The following is a 25,259-nucleotide window of genomic DNA, read 5'->3' as shown; positions in this document are numbered from 1 at the left end:
ATTAGCTTTATCTAAAGCTTGATCAATCTCCAAACAACACTGTTAGATGATTTCTATCTAATTCTTGCACTACTCAACCATGTTTACTAGTGGATTTCAGGGTCATGGGTATTCAATATCATCATTGAAACATAACAGTGCATTCGAACTTTATGAATATTCTTCATATTTTTCAATTGTTCTTGTATGTCTAAACAAACGTCATAATCGGCTTTACAACCCATTTCATCCACTTTAGACTTAGTATATATCATCCTTATAATTAGTATAAGGGTTTTTTATCTTTCCACCTTCATAGGTATCGTTCTATGATTATAAGATAGAAGCAAACGTAACTATTAAAGTGAGTTCCCCCCACAATTCCTCAATTAGGAATACATATGCAATCTAGTAACGTTGCATCCATAAGTTTTAAACTTTTCATTCAAGTTCACGAGCATTTATGATAATCTCCCACATCTTTGGGTTACAATTGAACTTAGGGTTTAGCAACTCTTTCATAATTCAATTTATTTATCTCTTAGATAATATCCATATCAAGTGCTTCGTGAAAGTCTAAATACTTCCAAAGTAGTGGTCGTTGACTCACAATTTATTTCAATTAAAGTTGCATATAACATACTTCAATCCAATTATTTTAATTTGATCATTCAAATTAAATCAAGGTCATCATATAGACCAACAATGCTTTCAAAACATATACCAATTTAATTGGTTTCATGATTGAAGTTAAATTCAACAATAAAAGGGCTAAGCATTGCAAGATATGCAACTTATCACATTTGTGACATTTCACATGATAGTTTCATTTTATGTCAAATAATAAGGTACATATTCACCATATTCATCATATTCAAACTTGAACGAAGGAATCAACCATAGGTTAAAAAGTTGTGTTCTTCAAGAGACATAACTCTACAAAATGACACACCTCTTGAATTAATCTCTGTGGGAGACACACCCATTGAAAAATAATTATACCAAAAGTCATGATTATTCATATGAAAGGACACACCTTTTTATCTAAATTGATCGTAGAATATTTCAAATAATTAAGTGGTTTAATTCTCATAACTAAATAATTATATCCAATTAATTCCATAGGATTAAATGAGGCTATCAACATTAATCAAAGTTAGTATAATTTCAACAAGATATGAAAATTTAACCAACTAGACCATTTTAACCAAAAAGGTCTATACAAAATCCAAACGCTTGCATGGATTCATCAAATGAATACACTAATCCGCTTCACATGATTATCATATAGATACCCAACAAAGTTGGCTACTTAAAATAAATACATACTCATGTTATTACCATTATGAACATATTTATCAGTTAAAATATGTCTTCTCATGCAAGTAATATACTCAAACGCATAATGATTTGCCATAGTGAGAGAACAAAAGTTATTGGGATGATATACGTATAAACTAAAAGTAAGGAATTCTGCACAAACTATAAATTTCAGCATTACTAGATTTTGACAAAGTCAAAGTCAACATGCTTTGAACAATTAAAATTATCCCAACATGCATCTTTTGCAGGTTTAGTAAATTTACTTCTTGATAACTTTGAATTGAGGCAGTTTAAACATGAAGGAACGCAATGGTTATCATATAAAATTCACAATGTCCATGTGCAATTTGACTTTACAAATCAATTTATATTTATATACTATCTGGACAGATATTTCATGCTACACAATTCAAACGGATTACACTATTTCAGAAATTAAAAACTGTTTTTAATTTGGAAAGATACATTTTCCCATATAGCATGCATACTATTTGTTTACAAACAGTTAACAAGATTTTACCAACCTTCCCAATCAAAATTCCTTAGGCAACTTCTGACACAAATTATCTTTTAATATAGATACACTTTGGATTAAAAGAGTGCCAACAAATAAAACTCATAGATGAGACTACCAACAAATACAATACACAAACATGTATGCACCGGTTCATGAATATCATATGTATTATGAATTTCACAACTAATTATCATATAATTTGGTGCACTAATTTGAGATTTTCCACTCTAATATCTGAATATTAGAATTTCTTCTAATGGGTCAAAACCAGAGTCTACATTATATGGTGCAGGATTGAATAATATCAGATTGTTTGTCCACAAATCAACTTGAAATATATTGTAATGAATTCAACATATAAATGAATGATTCCAAGTTATAGAATCACTATCGATTCTATTATAATATACAGATTCATTACACATGAATTTCTCTAATTAAAATGTTGTAATAGAACACATTTACCAGAATCATGATACGTCCAAATTCTATCTTATGATTTTATTCATGCAGTATCTTGATTTCGATTACAAATAATATATAATATGCATAAGAAAATTCATCTTAATATTGTTGGAGAATACACCAATTATGTGCATATTATATTCACAAAAAATATACCGTTTATGATCACGAAATCGAAACAAGGTTTCGACTTACCGAAATGGAGTTTGAGAAACTAACCAATGATTATCGAATTTGACTATTTCCATTCTTGAATTAAAACATGTGACTCTTCATATCGAACATTGCATGAACCATAAAAATAAAATTAATCATTTTCTAAAATCAAGTAGAAATGAAATCAGAAAAAATTAGATGTAAGTGATGCGATTGGCCGAGGCGAGTATAACTCTTTCCTTAAGATGAATTTGCCCCACATCAGTGCTAACGGTTTTTCAACAATCATCTCCCAAGATACAACGACCACGTCAAGCCATAGGAGCACTCCAAATGACTTCCGCAAGCGAACTCGAATGGAATTCCCTCTCTACCAATGAAATGAATGAAAATGCTATGAAATTAGAAAGGAGAGAATTGCAAAAGGAGAATGAATGCTCAATACAATTGATGTACCCAAAACCATGTATTTATAAATGTAGAAAGTGTGCAAATGAAGTAGTGTGGGCCAAAATATGCATCATTTCAAAAAGTTGCAACACTTGGCCAAAGCCGGCATCCTTTCGAAAAGTTGCAACACTTTATTTCTTCCAACTTTGGTCTGTAATTTCTCATTCATCCAGAATTGGTTTCGAGATTCCAAATATATCACGATGATCTACTCGACGAGTAGAATAAGTTGGTCTATTTACTTTTGTAATTTGACCATCAGATCAAGTCCGAATATTTGGTCGAAATTGACACGTAGTCACACCTTTTCATTTTCCACTTTTATACAACTTTTCATTTTCCAATTTTTGATTAATTATTTGAACCAATTCCTACAGCAACAAATTTCAACTAATAAGATGTCTCTTTGTTTGACCAATATTGTTGATATGGAAGGGGCACTAACTCTTGGCCACACACCTCCCATTCATTACTTGTTCCTTTTACGTATTGAATAGTGAAAGCATAAAAAAATTAATTAGAATTGCCACAATTGAGGAATCACTTGCTTATTTATTCTTGAAAACTTATATCTTCACTCTATTTGTAAGAGATTCAAGTTTCAACCTAGCTCTTTTTTAAGTGCATGTTCGGTAGATAGTATTCGACGTGACTAGATAGACTTAGTTAAATAAGAAAAAAGGGTTAAATTTTATGCATAATACTTTTCAATTCCGTCTAGTAGTGATTGCATAGATACTGCATAACAAGGCCATAGCATTTGTGAAGGCTCTTTACTCAAGCAATCAAGAATATTTCATCACAATAATGTTATAGAATTATAAGATCAAAGCACAAAAACACCACCAGAAAAAAATGTGGATGTTGCTAAAAACGAACGGAAATTTTTTTGGGGTTGGAATTGTTTGCAGAAATCACGAGAGAAAAATGAAAGCCGCCTTATCCAAATCCACTCGAGGTCTGGTATAACCAATTATTGGAAAGTGCCTTGCTATTTTTGAGGGACTAAATTTTTTCGTGCCTTGAACATGATTGCTTTGAGATGGAGTCATATAGCATTAATGCCATGCAAGCTAATCATAATCCACAAATCCATGCTGCTGAAGAGCTATTTCTTACCCTCGTTTGAGCTCTATTAAATTTTAAAAAAAATTATTTTTAATCTCGTATTCTTTAATATTACAAGTAAATTTAAAAAAATTTCTTACTTTTTAACCATGCATTCTTCAAAAATTACTATTTCAAAATACATTTTTTCCCAAAATCTCATTAAAGTGAAGTCCAAACGAGAGCTTAGTAGGATATCAGAAATTGATTGTCTCGTTCACAACTTTCAAATGATCCACAAGTCCATGTTGCTGAAGAGCTATTTCTTACCCTTGTTTGCGCTCTATTAAATAAAAAATATATATATTTTTAAAAAAATTTATTTTCAATCACGCATTCTTTAATATTATAAGTAAATTTAAATTTTTTTCTTACTTTTTAACCTTACATTCTTCAAAAATTATTACAAAAATTATTATTTCAAAATACATTTTTCCCAAAATCTCATTAAAGTGAAGTCCAAACGAGAGTTTAGTAGGATATTAGAATTGATTGTCTCGTTCATCCTATTGTTTGGCTAGATGAGCCACAATAATGCATTGTAATATAGCCCTTGTTTGGCAGCATTTTGTATCATATTTTTAGAAAAATTCTAGCCGTTATACGAAACTTGTCTAAGGAGCCTTACATTTTGACTGGATTACAGAAATATTACCAATGTGCCCTACACAAAATAAAATAAAATCATTCTTCTTTTAAGATAGAGCAATTTCGGTAATTCGCAATATGTGCAACATCACAGCTGTCAATAATTACAGTTTGTTTGGGTCCCAACTATTTGCTGAAACAGTAAAAAAATGTACAATCGTGCTACACAGACAATCTAGTTCCAGGCCATTTTTCGGCTTACGTGTCATTAAAAATAATACAATAATAATAATAATAAGGTAAAAAAAATTAGAAACTTAAAAAACCCAATAGAATTGCTTTCCCCAAATGGAAACCCACCACCCACAGAATACGTTTCGGCGAAAACAAAATCCACACCTTCAAAACCTCTACCCACACCACACCATCTCCGGCTGTATGGAAATCGGAAGAACACCGTTCCTCCGACAGCACTTCCATCTACTACTTTTCGCCATTTGAAGATTTTGGATCTCCGGACGCACCTCAGTCGACATTCTTGCCTCCAGTCCGAGTACTCTTGCATCCATGGTTTCGCCGCCTCATGCTAGAGCATCTCTGGCCGGTAGCTAAATAGCACCAGATTTATTGACCTGTAGGAGTTGAAATTTTGTCATTTTTGTTGGAGAATTTTATCCTAGATCGTTGAGAATCAATGTTTACTTCTGATATTTTTTTTTTTTCACATGTATCTTCGATATTTATTTTAGTCTTGTTCATTGAGAATCAATATTTATTTAGCCTAGTTCATTGAGAATTTTAGTCTAGTTCATTGAGAATCAATATTTATTTTCGATTTTTTTTTCCCGCAAGTATCTTCAATATTTATTTTAGCCTAATTCACTGAGAATCAATGTTTAACCTAATTCATTGAGAATCAATATTTATCAATTTTTAGCCTAGTTCATTGGGAATTTTAGCCTAGTTCATTGAGAATAAAATTCATGAATATTAATGTGTTTAAGTGACTGCCTACTTCATACTTATTGATATGCTCTGTCATTTCAAGTCTGGAATTTTCTTCTTCTGGGGAGGATGGGTGATAACAATGTTCGGAATGGTTGCCTTGATAAGAAATTATTAAAAGACTAGATTTTTGGATAGTGAGCGCCCTCTGAAAATGCAAATGATTTAGTTTGGTCAATTTTTTTGTGTTCTAAAAATGATAAAATATGGGAGAATTTGTTGATTCGTAGCTCAATTACATATGTCTCAATTACACTTGTCTTTGGGGGAAGAGGATAGATCAAGTTTCACTTGAAATTATGCTACTCATTGCCTCCGGCGTATTTACAATGTTGCCAATTGTAGAATTACAATAAATTGTTCAATATATCAAATAAAACCAGAAAATTAAATTCTCGAGTCAGTGTCGTGATCTTGTTAAATCTGGATATGTTTCCATCCTAGTCAAGAAACATGCATATGATAAAGCAAAACTTCACTTACTTCTGAATGATTAAAAAAAAAGATGCCTCTAAAGAAAAATTGAAAATAACATTCAATGCAAGATATGCATGGTGATGGTGGGTGATTCCAAAGACGAGAACTGGAGAGGCTGTTGGCTGTATAAAGGAGATTTTATACAAGAAAAACTAAAAAAGATATGCATTCCTTTCTTGGAATGTTTGGAATGTTGGTGACAGGAAACAAGACCAAGAAATCAATTTTCGGAGTCATTGCCGGACGTGTAGCTAAATTGGGGTGTTAAATGTGGCATTAATTTGTAATCTTAGGAAATAAGGTTACATGCACTTGAAGAAAATGTATCAGGAAAATACATGATGCAAATTCATGAATTATTAGGTGTCCATTTATATTCCCATGTCTCTAGAGTTATCCATGTGGTCCTATAAATAGAGGTCATTCTTGTAGTCTCATTGTAAGAAAAAAAAAAAGAAGAAAACATTATTGAGTGTGCTGTAGCAACTCAAAAACTATCAATAAAAATTCAAGTTTTTCTTCAACACTTCGTTTCCGCACTAACAAATTTGGTATCAGAGCCATAACTTGTGATTGCATTTTTTCATGGCTTTCTTACAAACAGCTTCGTTGTTTACATATTCTTCCAGTCAAGTCCCAATCTTCGAAGGCGAGCATTTTGAATACTGGAGCATCCAAATGCAAACTTTCTTCATCTCCTTAGATCTTTGGGATGTCATTGACGATGAGGAGTACGAAGAACCATCCGAAGACAATGAAGATTACGAAAAATTGCAAAAAGAATTTAAAAGAAAAGATGCAATGGCTCTCCGCTATATTCAACAAGGAGTCGGGAAATCAATTTTCCCTCGTATCTTTGGTGTTAAAAAAGCCAAAGATGCTTGGGAAATATTGATGCAAGAATTTCAAGGAACGGAGAAAACGATCGCCTTGAAACTTCAATCCTTATGGAGAGACTTTGATAATCTCCAAATGGAAGAACGAGAATCGGTTCGTGTTTTTTCTTCACGAGTAGCCGAGACAGTAAATCAAATCAAAAGCTGTGGTGACACAATTACAGATAAAAGAGTCGTGGAGAAAATGTTAAGATGCCTTCCTCCAAAGTTTGACCATGTTGCAGCCGCAATTGAAGAATCGAAAGACTTGTCCAAAATGACCATTTATGAGTTAACCGGGTCACTTCTTGCCCATGAGCAAAGGATCAATCGTTCGAGTAACCAATCCACTACCGAACAAGCTTTCCAATCAAAGCAAACATCAAAAGGAGGATCGAACAACTATGGAGAACACAACAGAGGCTCAAATCAAACAAAACAAAAAGATAGCTATTGGAAGAAGGGTGACAAGCAAAGCAAATGGAAAGGCGAGCAAACACAAATTTCTGGTGGTAACAATCCAACTTGCATAATTTGCAAAAAAATGAATCATGAATCAAAGGAGTGCTACTTTAGATGCAAAAGGTGCAAGATCCCCAATCATTCTCAAAGGGATTGTTGGTTTCAAAATAAAGAGATGACAGAAAGAAAAAGTGCAGCAAACTTTTCTCAAGAGAATGAAAAGGAAATTCTGTTTTATTCTCAAAATTATGAAAATGGAGCTCAAAGCCCTTGGTATTTGGATAGCGGTTGTAGCAATCACATGACGGGGAATCGCGACATCTTTGTGGACCTTAATCCAAATATTACTTCACAAGTAATTCTTGGCGATGGAACATGTAGAGATGCGGTAGGAAAAGGCACCATTGCTGTCCAAATTAAAGAAGGTAACAAGAAACTCATCACAGATGTTCTTTATGTTCCCAATCTTTCTCATAATCTCCTAAGTGTTGGACAACTTATTCAAAGTGACTTCTCTGTCCACTTTGATGATGTTTTAATTAATTATAAACACTGAGGGTTTTAATTGTAAAATTCAAAACCTTAATGGCCCAAATTAAATAATTTTCAAGCTTTAGGGATTGAATTATTAAACCCAAAACTTTAAAGGTTCAACTTGGATGAACTTTAAACATTAGGAACTTAAATCATAAAATTATAACCCTAACCCTAATTGCAAGCAGGGGCTTCAAGTTATTCAATTTACACGTGAAGCCCCCACCCCCAAATTCATCCAAATCCCTCTTTTTCTTCCTCTCTAATGGTGCCGATGGTCGGCTGTTCCAGGCAATGACTGCACAGCCAGCCAGATCTGGATTTTCAATTATTTTCTAAAACTTTAATGAAAAAAAACATAAAATCGAATTTCCAAAATTTCTAATCCAAATCTAGGAAGATAACCATAAACAACATACCAAAGAATTTTCAAATTCAACAAAAAACTAGATCCAAATTTTCAAATCTGAAAACTCTGAAAATATTGCAAGAAGTAAATCTTATATAATCATATGATAGAAGATCAAATAACCCAAAATTCAAAACTATTAGAACCCTAATTCTTGTAATTTCTCAAAGATTCAACAATAGAGTGCTCTGATACCACTTGTAGTAATTGAAAGGAACCAAAATATTAACAAATCCTTTCACAAAAAATACATAAATCCTCCATGTAGAAATCAAAGAGAAGATTAAAAGTGTGAGCGGAAATTGATCCATGAACGTGAGTGTTTTGAACGGGTTATGATATTTCAATTGTTACGTAATTTCCTTGGAAATTCTTCTCTGTTGATGGAGATGCAGAGATATATGAAAATCACTTATAATTGGGGACCATGACCCCACGATAAATAACTGCATTATTATCTTTATGTTATTTCAAATTGGCTTCTCATCAATTCAAAATAATTTTTTCCCGATCTCTACACTTTATTCCCACGACATTTAGTACCCAATAGTCCAAAAATTGACTTTAACGAATCACTTTATTAACTAAACCTTAAAATAGCACAACACATTTTAATATACATACACGTGTGGCTCTATACGTTGGGAATTTTTTCCAACAAACTACTGCTAAACAACCACCGACCACCACAAAACCTACATAAAAAGTCAACCTTAACCACAATAAATCGAAACCCTAATCCAAAACCCGATCCCAAATCAATCTGAAGAAGTTAAAATCACGAGTCAAAGAAAAGGCAATTCCTTAGCAAAAGGGAAAAAATGGACATTAAAACAATAATTATGTCAATTATTTGCGAAAATTGAGCATGCAAGTGGAGAATTAAAGAGAGTTTTTCCTGGTAATATTGATTTGTTCGAGTATATACCCTATTATTATTACGGGTTGAGTGTTCAACGGTCAGTGTAATGGAATCGGGCGAAGTCATTGCAGAGGAAGAGACGCTTAGTCAAAAATCTCTCTACTTAACTTTCTCTATGTATTTTGCAAAAAATGTAAACTTCTTAATGGCGACAGTTCAGACTTGTATGCTCGGATACATACATTTTTGGCTCATCTTGAAAGTTGCTTAAACTTATTTTTAAGTAACATTTTCATATTTCCTTCTCTCTCTCTCTTTAACAGAAATAAATAGCATCGACTGAAATTATGCTCATGTTTGGGAGCCATTTTGGCAAAATGCAGAATACATTTTTGGATTAATCTTATCAAATAGGGTCAATGACACCCAATTGACAGGATTTTGAATTTATCCATGAAGGCAATTTTAGGAGGGAAACAAGAGCTGCACGTGAGAGAGAGAGAGAGAGAGAGAGAGAGAGAGAGAGAGAGAGAGGCTTTTCTTGTGCTTTTGGGAGGGAAATACTAGCTACACGTGAAGGAGAGAGAAAGGCTTTTCTTCAAGGAAAACGGGGAAAATGGATGGAAATGCGCCAACATTTAAGAGGAAAAATTGAGTAGCACTAGTTTGGAAATTTTTTTGGCAAATTGAAGAAGAGAAATTCCAGTTCCGATTTTGCCCAGTGTGAGATCTGTTAGTGCGGAAACGAAGTGTTGAAGAAAAACTTGAATTTTTATTGATAGTTTTTGAGTTGCTACAGCACACTCAATAATGTTTTCTTCTTTTTTTTTTCTTACAATGAGACTACAAGAATAACCTCTATTTATAGGACCACATGGATAACTCTAGAGACATGGGAATATAAATGGACACATAATAATTCATGAATTTGCATCATGTATTTTCCTGATACATTTTCTACAAGTGCATGTAACCTTATTTCCTAAGATTACAAATTAATGCCACATTTAACACCCCCTCTTAATTTGTAATCTTGAGTTTTTCCTTGATCTTGTCGAACTTGTCAAATGTGACTGCCTTTGTTAAAATGTCTGCTGGCTGATTATTTGTGTTGATAAATTCCATGCAAATTTCTTCTCGACTTACCAAATCTCGAATGAAGTGATGACGTAGTTCAATATGCTTCGATCTGGCATGAAAAACTGGATTTTTTGTCATAGCAATTGCTGACATATTGTCGCAATGTATTGTTGTTGGCTCTTGTTGTTCAATCATCAAGTCTTTTAGAATTCTTCTAAGCCAAACTGCTTCACAAGCGGCATCCGCAGCTGCAATGTATTCCGCTTCTGCAGAAGATAGTGCTATAGACCTTTGCTTCCTCGAACTCCATGAAATAATATTTGTTCCAAGACAAAAGATGTAGCCCGATGTACTTTTGCGGTCAACAAGTGAGCCTGCCCAATCACTGTCAGTGTAGCCAACAAGGTTGAAGTTATTTTCCTTTTTGAACTCAATGCCTTGATTTTTTGTACCTTTAAGGTATCTCAAAATTCTTTTTGCCGCCGTAAAGTGATTCTTGCTTGGTTCATTCATGAACCTGGAAAGTAAACTCACTGATTGAGTGATATCCGGCCTTGTGTTGAGGTAGATGAGTGAACCAATTAACTTTCGGTAGAGTGTAGCATCTACTTTTTCAGCATCATCATTGACTTGGAATTTTTCATTCGGCCCCATTGGAGTAGAGACTGGCTTGCACTGGTTCATGCTGGATTTTTCTAGAAGATCATCAATATACTTCTCTTGAGATAAAAAAATTCTTCCCGGGCTTTGTTTGACTTGGATGCCAAGAAAGTATTTCATTTGACCCAAGTCACTCATCTCAAAGTCTCTCATCATCTTTTTCTTGAATTCTTCCACCATGCTTTTACTTGTACCAAAGTATAGAAGATCATCCACATAAAGACATACTACAAGAAAGTCTCTTCCAAGATTATTGACATATAGAGATGATTCACTCGTGCTTCGATTGAATCCATTTTGATGAAATAGCTATTGATTTTGCTATTCCATGCTCGCGGCGCTTGCTTTAAACCATAAAGTGCCTTGTATAAACGATAGACTTTTCCTTCTTGTCCTTTGATTTCAAATCCTTCGGGTTGCTCGACATAAACTTCTTCTTGAATTTCACCATTTAAGAATGCCGATTTTACATCAAGTTGATAAACACATACCTCCAATTGAGCTGCCAGTGCCAAAACAGTACGAATTGTCTCCATTCTTGCAACCGGAGCATATGTTTCAGTGTAATCAATTTCGGGCTGTTGAGAATACCCTTTTGCAACAAGACGTGCTTTGTGCTTTTGGATCGACCCATCTTCATTGTATTTTATTTTATAGACCCACTTGAGTCCAATGATTTTCTTCCCTTCTGGCAAGGCAACAAGCTTCCAAGTTTTGTTTTTCTCGATTGTGGACATTTCTTCATTCATGGCTTTTGTCCAACATACTTCTTTTGAGGCTTCTTCAAATGATTGTGGTTCACTAGAGAACAACCCAAGTTCACATGACTCATATATGTCTTGTAGTGAACGTGTCTTTCTTGGAGGGCTTTCTGGATCAGATTCTTCCTCACTTCTTGGAGTAGGGTTTGGATTATGCTCTAAATTTCCAACTTGTGACGGACCTGCTTGAAATGTTAATGGATCAACAAAATGGTATGGTGTCTGGTCCACAACTTCTTTCCCTTTCCAATCCCAAGATGCAGCTTCATCAAAAACAACGTCTCGTGAAACTGTAATTTTGTTTGTAGTTGGATCTAATAACCGATATCCTTTAGATTCATCACTATATCCAACAAAGACAAGTTTTTGTCCTTTCTCGTCAAATTTCTGCCAAATATTTTGAAGTGATCAACCATTGGCTTCTTTTTGTTCCAAGCTTCGTATGGAGTTTTATTCCGTACAGCCTTTGTTGGAGACCGATTGAGAATGTATACTGCCGTATTTACAGCTTCTGCCCAATACAGATTTGGAAGTCCTTTGCCCTTTAGCATGCTTCTTGCCATTTCAACAATTGTGCGATTTTTTCTTTCGGCCACGCCGTTTTGTTGCGGAGTTCGACTCACAGTTAATTATCTTTTAATGCCATTTTTTCTGCAATATTCCATGAAAGGATTATAGAGATATTCACCTCCATGATCGGTCCTTAAAGTTTTTATCAAAAAACCACTTTGCCTTTCTGCTTGAGCTTTGAATTGAAGAAATGTGGAATATGCCTCAGATTTTTGACTGAGGAAGAAAACCCATATCATTCTTGTGAAGTCATCAACAAAGAGAATAAAATATCTCTTGTTTCCAAAAGTGGGAGTTTGCATTGGCCCACAAATATCCGAGTGCACAAGCTCAAGTGGTGCTTTCGTTCTCCATGAAGTTTTTGGAAACGACAACTTGTGCAATTTCCCATAGATGCATCCTTCGCACATTTTGTCTATGTGTTGGATGTTAGGAAGTCCCGTCACCATGTTTTTCATTTGGAGTAAACGAAGGCCTCTTTCATGAAGATGACCATATCGTAAATGCCACAAATACGCCAAATCTTCGTCTCTTGCCTTGAGTGCACAATTCTCATTTAGTGGCATCATAAGAGGAAATGTCTTGTTCTTCATTTCAATATTTGCCACACAAATATTTTTCTTTTTGTCAAAAACTTTACATGCATTGCCCCCAAAGTTTTAAATTTTTCAAAATTTGACACTAAAGTTTTGAATTATTAACTCCTAGGTCCCTAAAGTTAAAGTTTCAAAAGATATCTATGATGCAAAATTAGTGATTCTCTTTTACAAATTTCGGTACTAAACATTCTTTTAAGAGGCATGATTGAGATTTAATTCTATGGGACAATCAAATTCAAATAATTTGGTAAATCATTCATGATAAATTAAGGTTATTTAGAATTTTAAATAAACTAATTGAAACAATATCTCACCAAAGTGACCTCTCTTGTGTAGATTGGTTTATTGGGGATGTTTAGATGTCATATGTGTGCTTGTTCACGTGGGTATTAGCCGACCCAAATGAAGGTTAAAATTTGACAGAATTACATACACACTTGTGGTGGTGAATGTGTGACAATTATAATGTTTCCATGTGAATAATAAATCAATCCAAAGATGGGTTTATCATTTAACAAGAGTTATTGTCAATGTTTGAACACTAAATCAAAAGTATCACTTGCAATTAATATTACTACCAAAGACCTGATATTACTGTTGCACTAGGCACCTTGAGATAGGGCTTACCATTATTTGAATTTACTGATCATTAAATGTGCATATGAGCATGATTATTTATTTATTTTTGTTTTCTGTACAGCTAATTCATTTCCTACTACTATATCTGCCAATGTTAATTCTATTATCATGCTGAATGGGACAAACTTCAAGGATTGAAAAGAGAACATATTGATTGTTCTTGGTTGCATGGATTCAGACCTTACGCTTCGGATTGAGGAACCCGTGGAACTCTAAGAAGTGGGATTACTCAAATCACATGAGTCTAATGATCATTAAGCTCGACATTTCGAAAGCCTTTAGAGGTGTAGTATCTAAAGGGATAACTAATGTCAAGGAGTTTCTCATCGAAATTGAGAAGCATTTTGCGAAAAATGATAAGGATGAAACAAGCACGCTTTTGCAAAACTCGATTTCAATGAAGTATAAAGGCAAGGGAAACATAAGGGAACACATCATGGAGATGTCTCACATTGCTTATAAACTTAAAGGGCTAAAGCTTAAGTTGACTGATGACTTGCTCGTACATTTGGTATTGATCTTGTTTCCTGCACAGTTCAATCAATTTAAGGTCAGTTATAACTGCCAGAAGGAGAAATGATCTCTAAATGAGCTCATTTCATATTATGTGCAAGAGGAAGAAAGGTTGGAGCAAAAAAGAACTGAAAGTGTTCACTTGGCAAGCACTTCTAAGGATAAGGGCAAGAAAAAGAAAAAAGAATATGAAGCTACTCCTAAGGGTCCTAAACCACCAAAAAAAAAAAAAACCGGAATGAAGCCAAAGGAACTTGTTCTTTTGCAATAAGACTGGACATGTGCAGAATGACTGTACCAAATATCACGCATGGCGTGCAAAGAAAGGTACAATTCTTACTTTGGTCTGTTCTGAGGATAATTTAAGTTCAATACCTAGAAACATTTGGTGGTTAGATTCTAGTGCTGCTACTCACATAAATGTTTCTATGCAGGGCTACCTGAGCTACTGAAAGGCAAATAATGGTGAAAGATACATCTATGTGGGTGATGACAAATCGATGGAAGTTGATATAATAGGCACTTTTAGGTTGTTATTAGAAATTGGTTATTATTTGGATTTGAAAGACACTTTTATTATACCGTCTTTTAGACGAAATTTGATTTCTGTTTCTTCGTTGGACAAATCTGGATACTATTGTTCATTTGGAAACAATCAGTTTAGTCTTTCATTAAATTCCAATGTTATTGGTACTGGTTCATTATCTACATCTAACAACCTATATTTGCTCGATATTATTGCATCATATAATGAGATCTTACATGTGGAATCACTTGGTACTAAACGCAAATTAAATAAAGAGAATTCAGCAAAATTATAGCACAAGCGCTTAGGCCACATCTCAAAAACTAGAGTTAAACAACTTGTGTCAAATGGTATTTTGGATTCATTGACATTACGAATTTTGATGTATGTATTGATTGTATCAAGGGAAAACAGACTAAAACAAGGAGATTAGGTGTTTACAGAACTTCAGATGTCTTAGAATTGATACACGAATATTTGTGGACCATTTCCTACAACTTTTTGGAATGATCAACAGTATTTTATATTATTCATAGACGATTACTCTTGTTATAGGTACCTATATCTCATCCATGAAAAATTTGAGTCACTAGAAGTGATCAAAGCTTTCAAAACTAAGGTTGAGAATAAACTCAACAAAAGGATAAAGAGCGTTAGGTCTAACCGTGGTGGTAAGTACTACGACAGATATAACGGTTCTGGTGAACAATATCCAGGACCATTTCTTAAATTCCTAGAGGAATATTGAATTGTACCACAATACACCATGGTAGGATCGCCTAGCATGAATGGGTAGCTAAAATATGAAATAGGACTCTTAAATACATGGTAAGGAATATGATTAGTCATTCCAAGTTACCAAAATCACTCTGGGGAGAGGCATTAAAGACCTCAACTTATATTCTGAACAGAGTACCGACTAAAGCTGCTTCTAAAACACCTTATGAACTTTGGACAAGTAGAAAGCCTAGTCTAAAACATTTTTACATTTGGGGATGTCCAGTTGAGGCTAGACCTTATAGGCCACATGAAAAGAAATTGGACTCCAAAATAGTTAGCAGCTATTTTATTAGTTATTATGAGCAATCTAGGGACTATAAATTTTATGATTTCACACTTAAGTCAATTTTTGAAATGAGAACTACAACATTTTTTGAGGATGTTGAGTTTGTGGGGGAGAAATAAGGTTAAAGACATTGTTTTTGAGGAAGAATCGATTTCAATTCCTATTGTGCTTCTAACAATATACAGGTTTCTATACCTATTATTGATAAAGAAGTATATCCAAAATCTTAACAAGACAATGTTGAAGAACTTCCCATCTAAAATGAGATAACTATTTTAGAAGTACAAACTCAACAATTTCAAGAACCAATACCATTAAGCAGATCCACGAGAGAGAGAAAAAGGGAAAGTGCTATTCCGAATGATTTTATAGTATTTCTCCAAGATCATAAGGAAAATAATGGATTGGTAGAAGATGATCCAATTGATTTCCATCACGCCATGTAGGGTTCTAACTCTTAAAAGTGGATTGATGCAATGAATGAGGAGTATAAGTCTATACAAGATAATAAAGTTTGGGATCTTGTCCCGTTACTCGAAGGTTTGAAGCACATTAGTTGCAAATAGATTTTTAAAATCAAGAGGGATTCAAATGATAATGTGGAAAGATATAAGGCTCATCTTGTGGCTAAAAGCTTTACCCAAAAGGAAGGCATCGACTTCAAAGAGACTTTCTTTCCAATTTCAACGAAAAACTCTTTTAGGACAATTATGGCATTTGTTGCATACTTTGGCCTTGAGTTACGTCAGATAGATGTTAAGACGGCATTTCTCAATGGCAACATTGATGAGATGATCTATATGGTAAACCAGAAAACTTTGTGTTAGGAGACCCGAAGAATGTGGTTTGCAAATTAAAGAAATCCATCCACAAGCAAGCTTCCCGTCAATAGTACCACAAATTTCGGCAAGTAATTATTTCATTTTGTTTTAAGATGAATGTCGTTGATGATTGTGTGTATCACAAGTTCAGTGGGAGTAAACATATTTTTTCTGGTTTTGTATGTTGATGACATACTGCTTGCCATTAATGATATAGGCATGTTGCACAAAATCAAGAGATTTTTATCAATAAATTTTGAGATGAAAGATCTTGGTGACGGCTCTTTTGTATTAGAGATTCATATACATTAGGATCGGTCTCGAGGTATTCTTGGAACATCACAAAGTAGCAATATCGATAAAGTATTTAAGAGGTTTGACATGTAAAACTGTAAACCAGGTGACACCCATGTCGCTAAGGGAGACAAATTTAGTCTCAAACAATGCCCAAAAAATAACCTTGAAGTTAAGGAAATGCTGAAGATTCTCGATGCATCAGCTATTGGGAGTCTAATGTATGTTCAAGTTTGTACACGTCCAAACATAGCATTCATTGATGGATTGTTAGACAGATATTTAAACAACACTGGGATGGATCATTGGAAGACAGCCAAAAGGGTTATGAGGTATTTAAAGAGAACAAATGATTACATGCTCACATATAGCAGGTCGGATCAGTTAGAGATCACAGGGTATTTCGATTCTGATTTTCCTGGATGCTAAGACAGTAAGAGATCCACATCAGACTATATCTATCTGTTAGCTGGAGGAGCTATTTCCTGAAAGAGTGCCAAGTAAACACTCATAACTTCTTCTACCATGACAACAGAGTTTTTAGCATGTTATGAGGCATCTAATCATGGAATATAGCTGCGAAATTTTGTCACTAGGCTGTGCATTCTGAATGGTTTAGAAAGACCACTAAAGTTATATTATGACAATAACTCAGCAATTCTGTATTCCAATAATAACAGGAGCCCATCTAAGTCAAAACACATTGACATTAAATTTTAAGTTATAAAGGAAAGAGTACAGAGTGAACAGATTTCCATAGAGTACATTGAAACAAATTTCATGATTGCGGATCCACTTACTAAGTGATTGCCACCCAAGATCTTTCATGAGCACACTACTCATATAAGTGTTGTATTTATTGAGGGTATCATATTTTAATGGTAGTTTATATTCTCGTTGCTTTATGTTTACATATTTGTGTATTTTGATATTTTTTCGTGTAGAAATGAAGTATTCGGGTCATTCCACTCTGTTATTACGTTCAGTATTGATCTCACTTAAGAAATAAGGTTTGACCAATTGAAAATAGACATGTTTGGATCATATAACATGTAATTTTCATGATACACTCTCGTGATTGATCTATGTCATTTGGTTGTATGGTTGTACGTGACCATTGATGGATTTAGTCACGCTAAATGTGACAAAAATTACTTTGATCATACATCAATTTAACTGATGGGCAAAGTTATTAGGAAATACCCTAAATAATGATAGCATAATTTTGAGCTCATAAAGCTGAGTACCTTTGTAATATTACATGTATGGTATGGTTTAGTGGGAGATTGTTGGAAAAAAATTCCAAAGTATAGGGTCAATATATATATAATGTGTAGTGCTATTTTAAGGCTTAGTCAATAAAATGATCTGTTAAAGTTAATTTTTGGACTAATGAATATTAAATGTTCTGGGAATAAAGTGTAGTGATCGAAAAAAAAGTTATTTTAAATTGACGAGGGGTCAATTTAAAATAATACAAAAATAATAACTGCTTAATGCAATTATTTATCTTGTCATGGTCCCCAATTGTGCACGTGATCATCCCATCAACAGTGAAGAATTTGGTAATATTTTGTTGGGAGAGTTTGTTAAAAAGCTCATTCAAACAATGTATTTGGTTAAATAATTATATTTCAATGTTTGTTTGTATTATAGCCTTTAATTACAAAATATAATAAACAAATAATATCAAAAGTCCAAAATGCCCTCACCATGAAAAAGACTCAAATACCCCTTTCAATCTATTCAAATTCCTCATTTCATCTCCAAAAATTATTGACTTGCTCTCTCTGTACTTGCTACTGTAAATTTTTGTTATCTATTACTTCACCCTTCTTCTTCAATTTTTTGAGCATTTGAATAAAAAATTTGATTTTTATACCATTTACATAGAAATCTCTTCTATATTTGAAGAAAAAAGAAATGTAACTTTAGAAACGTCATGTACATTAGTACTTTTATTGTTGAATATAGTATGAAATGCTACTTTAGTTGATTTTTTTTTTTTAACATTTGGTGTATTTTGGCTGTCCACAACTATTGGATGATAACGATACTCTAGTTGTTATCTGTAGTGTAGAACGACACTACAGTTGTTATTGTCTATGTAAAGCAACAGTACAACCGTAAGTGTAATAGGTGTTTGAAAACTGGGCATAACCACATCACTTGTAGGGATCATGTACCACTCAGCGAGAGATATGAACGATGAAAACAAAACGACAAATCTGCTAGTTTTTGTAGTTTATGATGTGCTTCTTTTGTAATATTGAAAAATAATGGTGGTATTATGATGTTCTGATTTTATCATTTTGAAATGCAAACTATTTATAATGTTTGAAAAGATTGATTTTGTCATTGTCTTAAGATTGATGAAATCATAACGGCAGATATACTTTTATTTTGTTATTATAAAACAACATTGGTGTCGTTTTAAATATTTCACCAAAAAATATAAAAATGATCTTAAAAAATTAAATATTATTGATTTAATAGCAACTAATTTCAAAGTATACATGGTATCAATTATTCATATTGTGTTTATATACATAATGACAGTTGTGCAGTTTTCATAATAGTAATGACACTTGTACTGTTTTCTTTTTTCATGTTGACTAAGTAACGAGCATATCTCTCAAATTTTGTAAATGTCATGTCCATCTTACAACTTAAATGAGTTTAAATTATCAATTATCAAAGCTGGAATGGGTCGTGAGTACTCATACTCGTGCTCATAGACAGAACGACACACGTGTCGTTTAACAGCACCTGTGCCATTATGTTTATTTCTCTATTATTTTGCTCATTTTCATAGAAACAACATCAAGCATTGGACTCGTTAACTTAAGAAAGTAGAAAATGTTAGTTATATGACAAATATCAATAGAATTGACATAGATTGTACGACATCAAGTTGGAGGAATCATAAGACATTATCTATATTTGTTAGAAAATATAATTAATGAGCATCTTTCAAATTTTATAAATGTCATGCTTATCTTGCAACTTAAACGAGTTCAACTTATTGATTATTAAGGCTCGGATAAGTAATGGGCACTCATACTCGTATTTATAGACAGAACGACACACGTATTGTTTAACGACACTTTTGTCGTTATGTTGATTTCTCCAGTATTTTGCTTCATTTTCACCGTAACGACCTCAAATGTTGGACTCCCTAACTTAAGAAAGTTGGAGATGTTAGTTATGTGACAAATATTAGTAGAATTGACATAAATGATATGATATCAAGTTGAAAAAATCATAAGGCATTATCTATATTCTTTAGAAAATATGAGCATATCTCTCAAATTTTGTAAACGTCATGTCCATCTTGCAATTTAAATAAGTTTAACTTATTGATCATTGAAGCTCGAACGGGTCGTGGGTGCTCATACTCGTGTTTATAAACAGAACGGCACACGTGTTGTTTAACGGCACTTTTGTCGTTATATTGATTTCTCCAATATTTTCTTTGTTTTCACCATAACGACCTCAAGTATTGGATTCTCTAACTTAAGAAATTCAAAAATGTTAGTTATGTGACAAATATAGGTAGAATTGACATAGATTGTATGATAACGAGTTGGAAAAATTACAAGACATTATTTATATTCGTTAGAAAATATAATTAATGAGCATTTCTCAAAATTTGTGAACTTCATGTTCATCTTGTAACTTAAATGAATTCAATTTATCGATTATCGAGGTTTGGATGGGTCGTGGGTGCTCATACTCATGTTTATAGACTAAACGGCACACGTGTCGTTATGTTGATTTCTCCAATATTTTACTTTGTTTTCACCATAACGACCTCAAGCATTGGATTCCCTAACTTAAGTCAGTTGAAAATGTTAGTTATGTGACAAATATCAATGGAATTGACATAAATTGTATGATATTGAGTTGAAAAAATCACAAGGCATTATCTACATTTGTTAGAAAATATAATTAATGAGCATCTCTCAAATTTTGTGAATGTCATGTTCATCTTATAACTTAAATGAGTTCAATTTATATATTATTGAGGCTCAGATGGGTTGTGGGTGCTCATACTCATGTTTATAAACTAAACGGCACACGTGTCGTTTAACGACGCTTGTGCCATTATGATAATTTTTTCAATATTTTACTTCTTTTTTACCATAACGACATCAAGCATTAGAATCCCTAACTTAAGAAAGTCGGAATGTTGATTATGTGACAAATAACGATAGACTTGACAGAAATTATATGATATCGAGTTGGTAAAATCAGAAGTCATTATCTACATTTGTCAGAAAATTAATTAATGTGCAACCTTTCAAATTTTGTAAACGGCATATCTATCTTGTAACTTAAATGAGTTCAGCTTATCGATTATTAGGATTCAGATGGGCCGTGGCTGCTTATACTCTTGTTTATAGATAGAATGGCACAAGTGACATTTAACGGCACTTGTGCCGTCATGATGATTTGTCCAATTTTTGCTTCTTTTCCTCCGCAACAATCTCAACAATTGGACACCCTAATTTAAGAAAGTCGAAAAAGTTAGATATGTAACAAATATTGGTAGAATTGATATAGATTATATGATATCGAGTTAGTGATATCACAAGTCATGATCTACATTTGTTAATAATCAGCATATCTTTCAAATTTTATAAATGACATGTCCATCTTGCCATATAAATGATTTCACTTATCGATTATTGAGATTCGAACGGGTCATGCTTGCTTATACTTTTGTTTATAGAGAGAACGACACAAGTGTCGTCTAATGGCACTTATGTCATTCTGTTGATTTCTCCGATAATTTGCTTCATTTTCACCGCAACGACCAGGTGTATTGGATCCCCTAACTTCTCTTATCCTATTACCATGAATGAGTTTATATATCGTTAAAACGTCACTTGTGCAGCCAAAATGAGTACATCTCTCAACTTTTAAAAACAACATGTTCATTTTGCAGCTGAAATGAGTACAACTCATTAGTTCTCGGGGCATGGATGAGTCGTAGTTATGTATACTCGTGTTTATAGACAGAACGACGCAAGTGTTGTTTAACAGCTCTTGTACCGTTTTGTTGATTTTTTAAATATTTTGCTTCTTTTCCAACTCAACGACCTCAAACATTGAATCCTCTAACTTAAGAAAGTCAAAAAGGTGGATCACGTGATAAAAGAGCAATTGAATTGATATAAATTATATAATATCGAGTTGATAAAATCACAAGTCAATGTATTGATATATTAGAAATATAATTAATGAGCACATTTATTAACTTTTGTAAATGACATGTTCATCTTGCAATCGAAAGGAATGTAACTTATTGGTTTTCGAGATCTAGATGGGTTGTGGCTGCTTATACTCATATTTATAGATAGAACTACAAGTGATGTTTTCTTCATAGGTACACACAAGTGACGTTCTCATGGATAAGCTGTATTTCGATAACGACACTTGTGTCCTTCTTTTAGAATTTTTCATTTCAATAAGGCAAAAGTACCGCTCTTAATGACATTTTCATCCTCTAAACAGCACTGTTGCCATTCTCTTAGAATTTTCCATCTCAATAACAGCGTAAGTGTCGTTCTAAATTACCTTTCATCTTCAAGCATTAAAACCCTAAAGTATGTAAGAAAAGTAGATCACGTGACAAAAAACGATTGAAATGACATAGATTATTTGATATAAAGTTGATGAAAACACAAGTGATTCTATTATTCTCAATAAAATACACGTATTGAGCATATTTCTCATTTTTTTTTTTATTTCTTGTCAACCTTACAACTTAAATGAGTTCAACTTATTATTTCTCAATGCATGGAAGAGTTGTAGCTGCTTAAACTTGTGTTCATAGATAGAATGACACAAGTGTTGTTTTATAATCAGTAACGACACTTGAGCTGCTCTGTTGATTTTTCCTTTATTTTCATTTGTTTCCAATACAACGACATTTAGAATTGAACATTCTAAGTTGTACTGTTTTCATTTGACTTAAAAGATATTAACAAAAATGTAGAAAAAAATCAATAGAGCACCACAAATGTCGTTATTAATATGAAAACGACCATTGTGCCATTATGGGAGTTGCTTGAGTCCCCACTTTTTCTTTTTCTTTTTTTTTTTTAAAAAAAAGAGTTTCGTAATAGTTTTATGATGGAAAATATGTGGCTAAAAAATAAAAAAAAATTTAAATTTGCGTGTAATATTATTTTATTGAATAACGTGTGGTTAAAATTAGAGCAAATTACTGTTCAAGAATGCATTTTGATGAAAAATGAGGCTAAAACAAGGGCTATATGTGTAAACACGAGTAAAAAAGCTACGTCTTATCTATGCATTGAGAACCAATAGTGGAACTAATTTACGTTATTTATGATATTGTCAAACTTTCTATGTTACATATGTTAGGGAGTCCATTATTAAATATTGTTTTGTTGAAAAAATTAGATATAGGTGAATTTCTGAATGACACAAGTGTCATTGCTGAACATGAAAACGACATATGTACTGTTACGTGTATAAATACGAGTATAAACAATCACGGTCCACTCGTTCCCTAAAAAATAATGAGCAAAACTTATTTATATTGTAGTATGTGCATGACACTTACAAAAGTTTATAGATATGTCCAGTAACTTAATCGACATATATAATTGTGATGACTTATATTTTTTCCAACTCAATAATATATGATTTATGTCATTTCAATCGTTCTTTGTGACTAATGAATCTTTTGTGATATATACGTTAGTGAGTCTATTATTAGAGTCAAATTATAGCAAATAACGATTATAGTGTCGTTTTATTTTACAGATAACGGTTGGAGTAGTGTTCTATATTTCAGATAGCAGTTGGAGTATTATTAACTCCAATGGTTGCAGATAACACAAAAAGCACACTAAATAGAAAAACAATATCAACTAAATATTATTTAATACTACATTTAATAATAAAAATACAACATAGATGTGATTTGTAAGAGTATCTTTCTTCTTTCTTCAAATGTAAATGATATGATAACCAAACTCTTGTTCAAATACTCAAAAAATATCCAAAATAAGCAAAGCATATAAAAAAAAAACATAATTTTACGAGAGCCAGAATGGTGATTGAAGAAAAGAAATAGGTTATTGTAATTTTGAGGACTTAAAATTGAAGAAGATGTTATCTTTAAAAAAAAAAAAAAAAAAACTTAGGAATGTGGAGGAGAAATGACGGGATGAAGTGAAAAATTGGAAGATATTAAATTTACCACTAAAGTAGAATTTTCACATTTTGCCAAGTAATTACATTTTTCTATTTATTTTAATTATTAATCAAATGCCATTTAACCAAATACATTATCTAATCAAGCTAATGGGCCAAACCCCCCCGGGCTAAAATGGAGGAATTAGTGGCTGTTGGCCGGTTGACCCGGCCAATTTTCCAAACTGGCCTTTGACCAATGAAAAAAAAAAGAAGGCAAAATTATAAAAAACAGTGAAAACCAAAAAAAATGAAGAGAATCCCAATTTTACCCTCACTTGAAAACGAAGCAGAGCCGAAGGAGACGGGAAAATACTGTAGCACAGTCGACCCAGTCACCGACAAATAAGGAAAAACAGGAGACCCACTTGGCCAAAATCCCTCTGAAGAAGGTAAGAAATTTATACAAAAAAAAACCATGTTTATATTTTTATTTTTGGAAAAAAGTATGATTTTATACATATTTCTTGAGAAATCCTTGTGTAAATGTGGAATTTTGGGTTGTTATTACTTGGGAAGGAGTGGAGATCGCCGGAAATGGAGTTTTCCGACGATCTCCTCGACCGGAATGTGGCAGACGGACGAAAATGGCGACTGGGCACGCCGTCTGGGCGCCCTTTCCCAGTCAACTGGGTTGCCCAGTTGACTGGGCGCCTCTGCCCAACTGGGGCGCCCAGTCAACTGGGAAGCTGGGCCGGTCGGCCCAGTTGACCCAGTTGACTGGGCCGTCTTTTTTTTTCTTTTTTTTTCGGTAATTATTGAAGTTAATTAAATAATTATTAATGACTTATTGTGTTATCTAATATGTAATTATTTATTTGAGTTGCTTAATTTGAATGTTTATTATGTATTTAAAATTATTAGTAAATATAAGATGTAAATGTTATATTATTTATCGAAATATTTATTAGTTGCTAATTTAGATTAATTAATTATTTTATATTAAGTAATAGTAAAAAAATTAAAAGAAATAATATAATATTAAATAATGAATATATCTAAAGAATTGAAAAAAATATTTAAACATTTGTAAAATAATAAAAATAAGCAATTAAATTTGAAAAGTAAATTAGCAAAAAAATTTATTTTTTGAAAAGCAATTAAAATAAATTTGTAAATATGAAATAAGCATTATGCGTAAAGAATTAAAATTAGTATTTAAACATTCATTAAAATTAAAAAACTAAATTAAGTGTTAGAAAAATAATTAAAATATTAAAATAAGCATTTAAAAACAAGTGTTACTAAATTAATTTTAAAAAATGAAATATTAAATAAGATATATATA

The 25,259-nt window shown here is 32.8% G+C and overlaps 3 protein-coding genes across 3 annotated transcripts in view; 2 read left to right on the top strand and 1 right to left on the bottom strand.

The window, feature by feature from the left end:
* Positions 1-5,152: 5,152 nt before the first annotated feature.
* On the top strand, positions 5,153-7,960 carry LOC111394251. The gene is made up of 2 exons (XM_023020007.1): positions 5,153-5,189; positions 6,672-7,960. Exons 1-2 carry the CDS (start codon positions 5,153-5,155, stop codon positions 7,958-7,960), a joined length of 1,326 nt encoding a protein of 441 aa, XP_022875775.1.
* Positions 7,961-8,090: 130 nt separating this feature from the next.
* On the bottom strand, positions 8,091-11,129 carry LOC111394250 (uncharacterized mitochondrial protein AtMg00810-like). The gene is made up of 3 exons (XM_023020006.1): positions 10,356-11,129; positions 8,988-9,110; positions 8,091-8,273 (listed from the first exon to the last, which is right to left on the bottom strand). Exons 1-3 carry the CDS (start codon positions 11,127-11,129, stop codon positions 8,091-8,093), a joined length of 1,080 nt encoding a protein of 359 aa, XP_022875774.1.
* A 13,328-nt stretch (positions 11,130-24,457) lies between these two features.
* Positions 24,458-25,259, top strand: part of LOC111394248 — a 5,090-nt gene continuing 4,288 nt past the window's right edge. Inside the window, exon 1 of the mRNA XM_023020005.1 lies at positions 24,458-24,664. Coding sequence (XP_022875773.1) covers positions 24,458-24,664 — 207 coding nt within the window. The remainder of the gene's footprint in view (positions 24,665-25,259) is intronic.

The sequence above is a fragment of the Olea europaea genome, chromosome 5, assembly GCF_002742605.1.
Source record: "Olea europaea var. sylvestris chromosome 5, O_europaea_v1, whole genome shotgun sequence".
Taxonomy (NCBI): domain Eukaryota; kingdom Viridiplantae; phylum Streptophyta; class Magnoliopsida; order Lamiales; family Oleaceae; genus Olea; species Olea europaea.
Note: the sequence above shows the minus strand (reverse complement) of the source record. Positions and strands in the feature narration are given on the sequence as shown.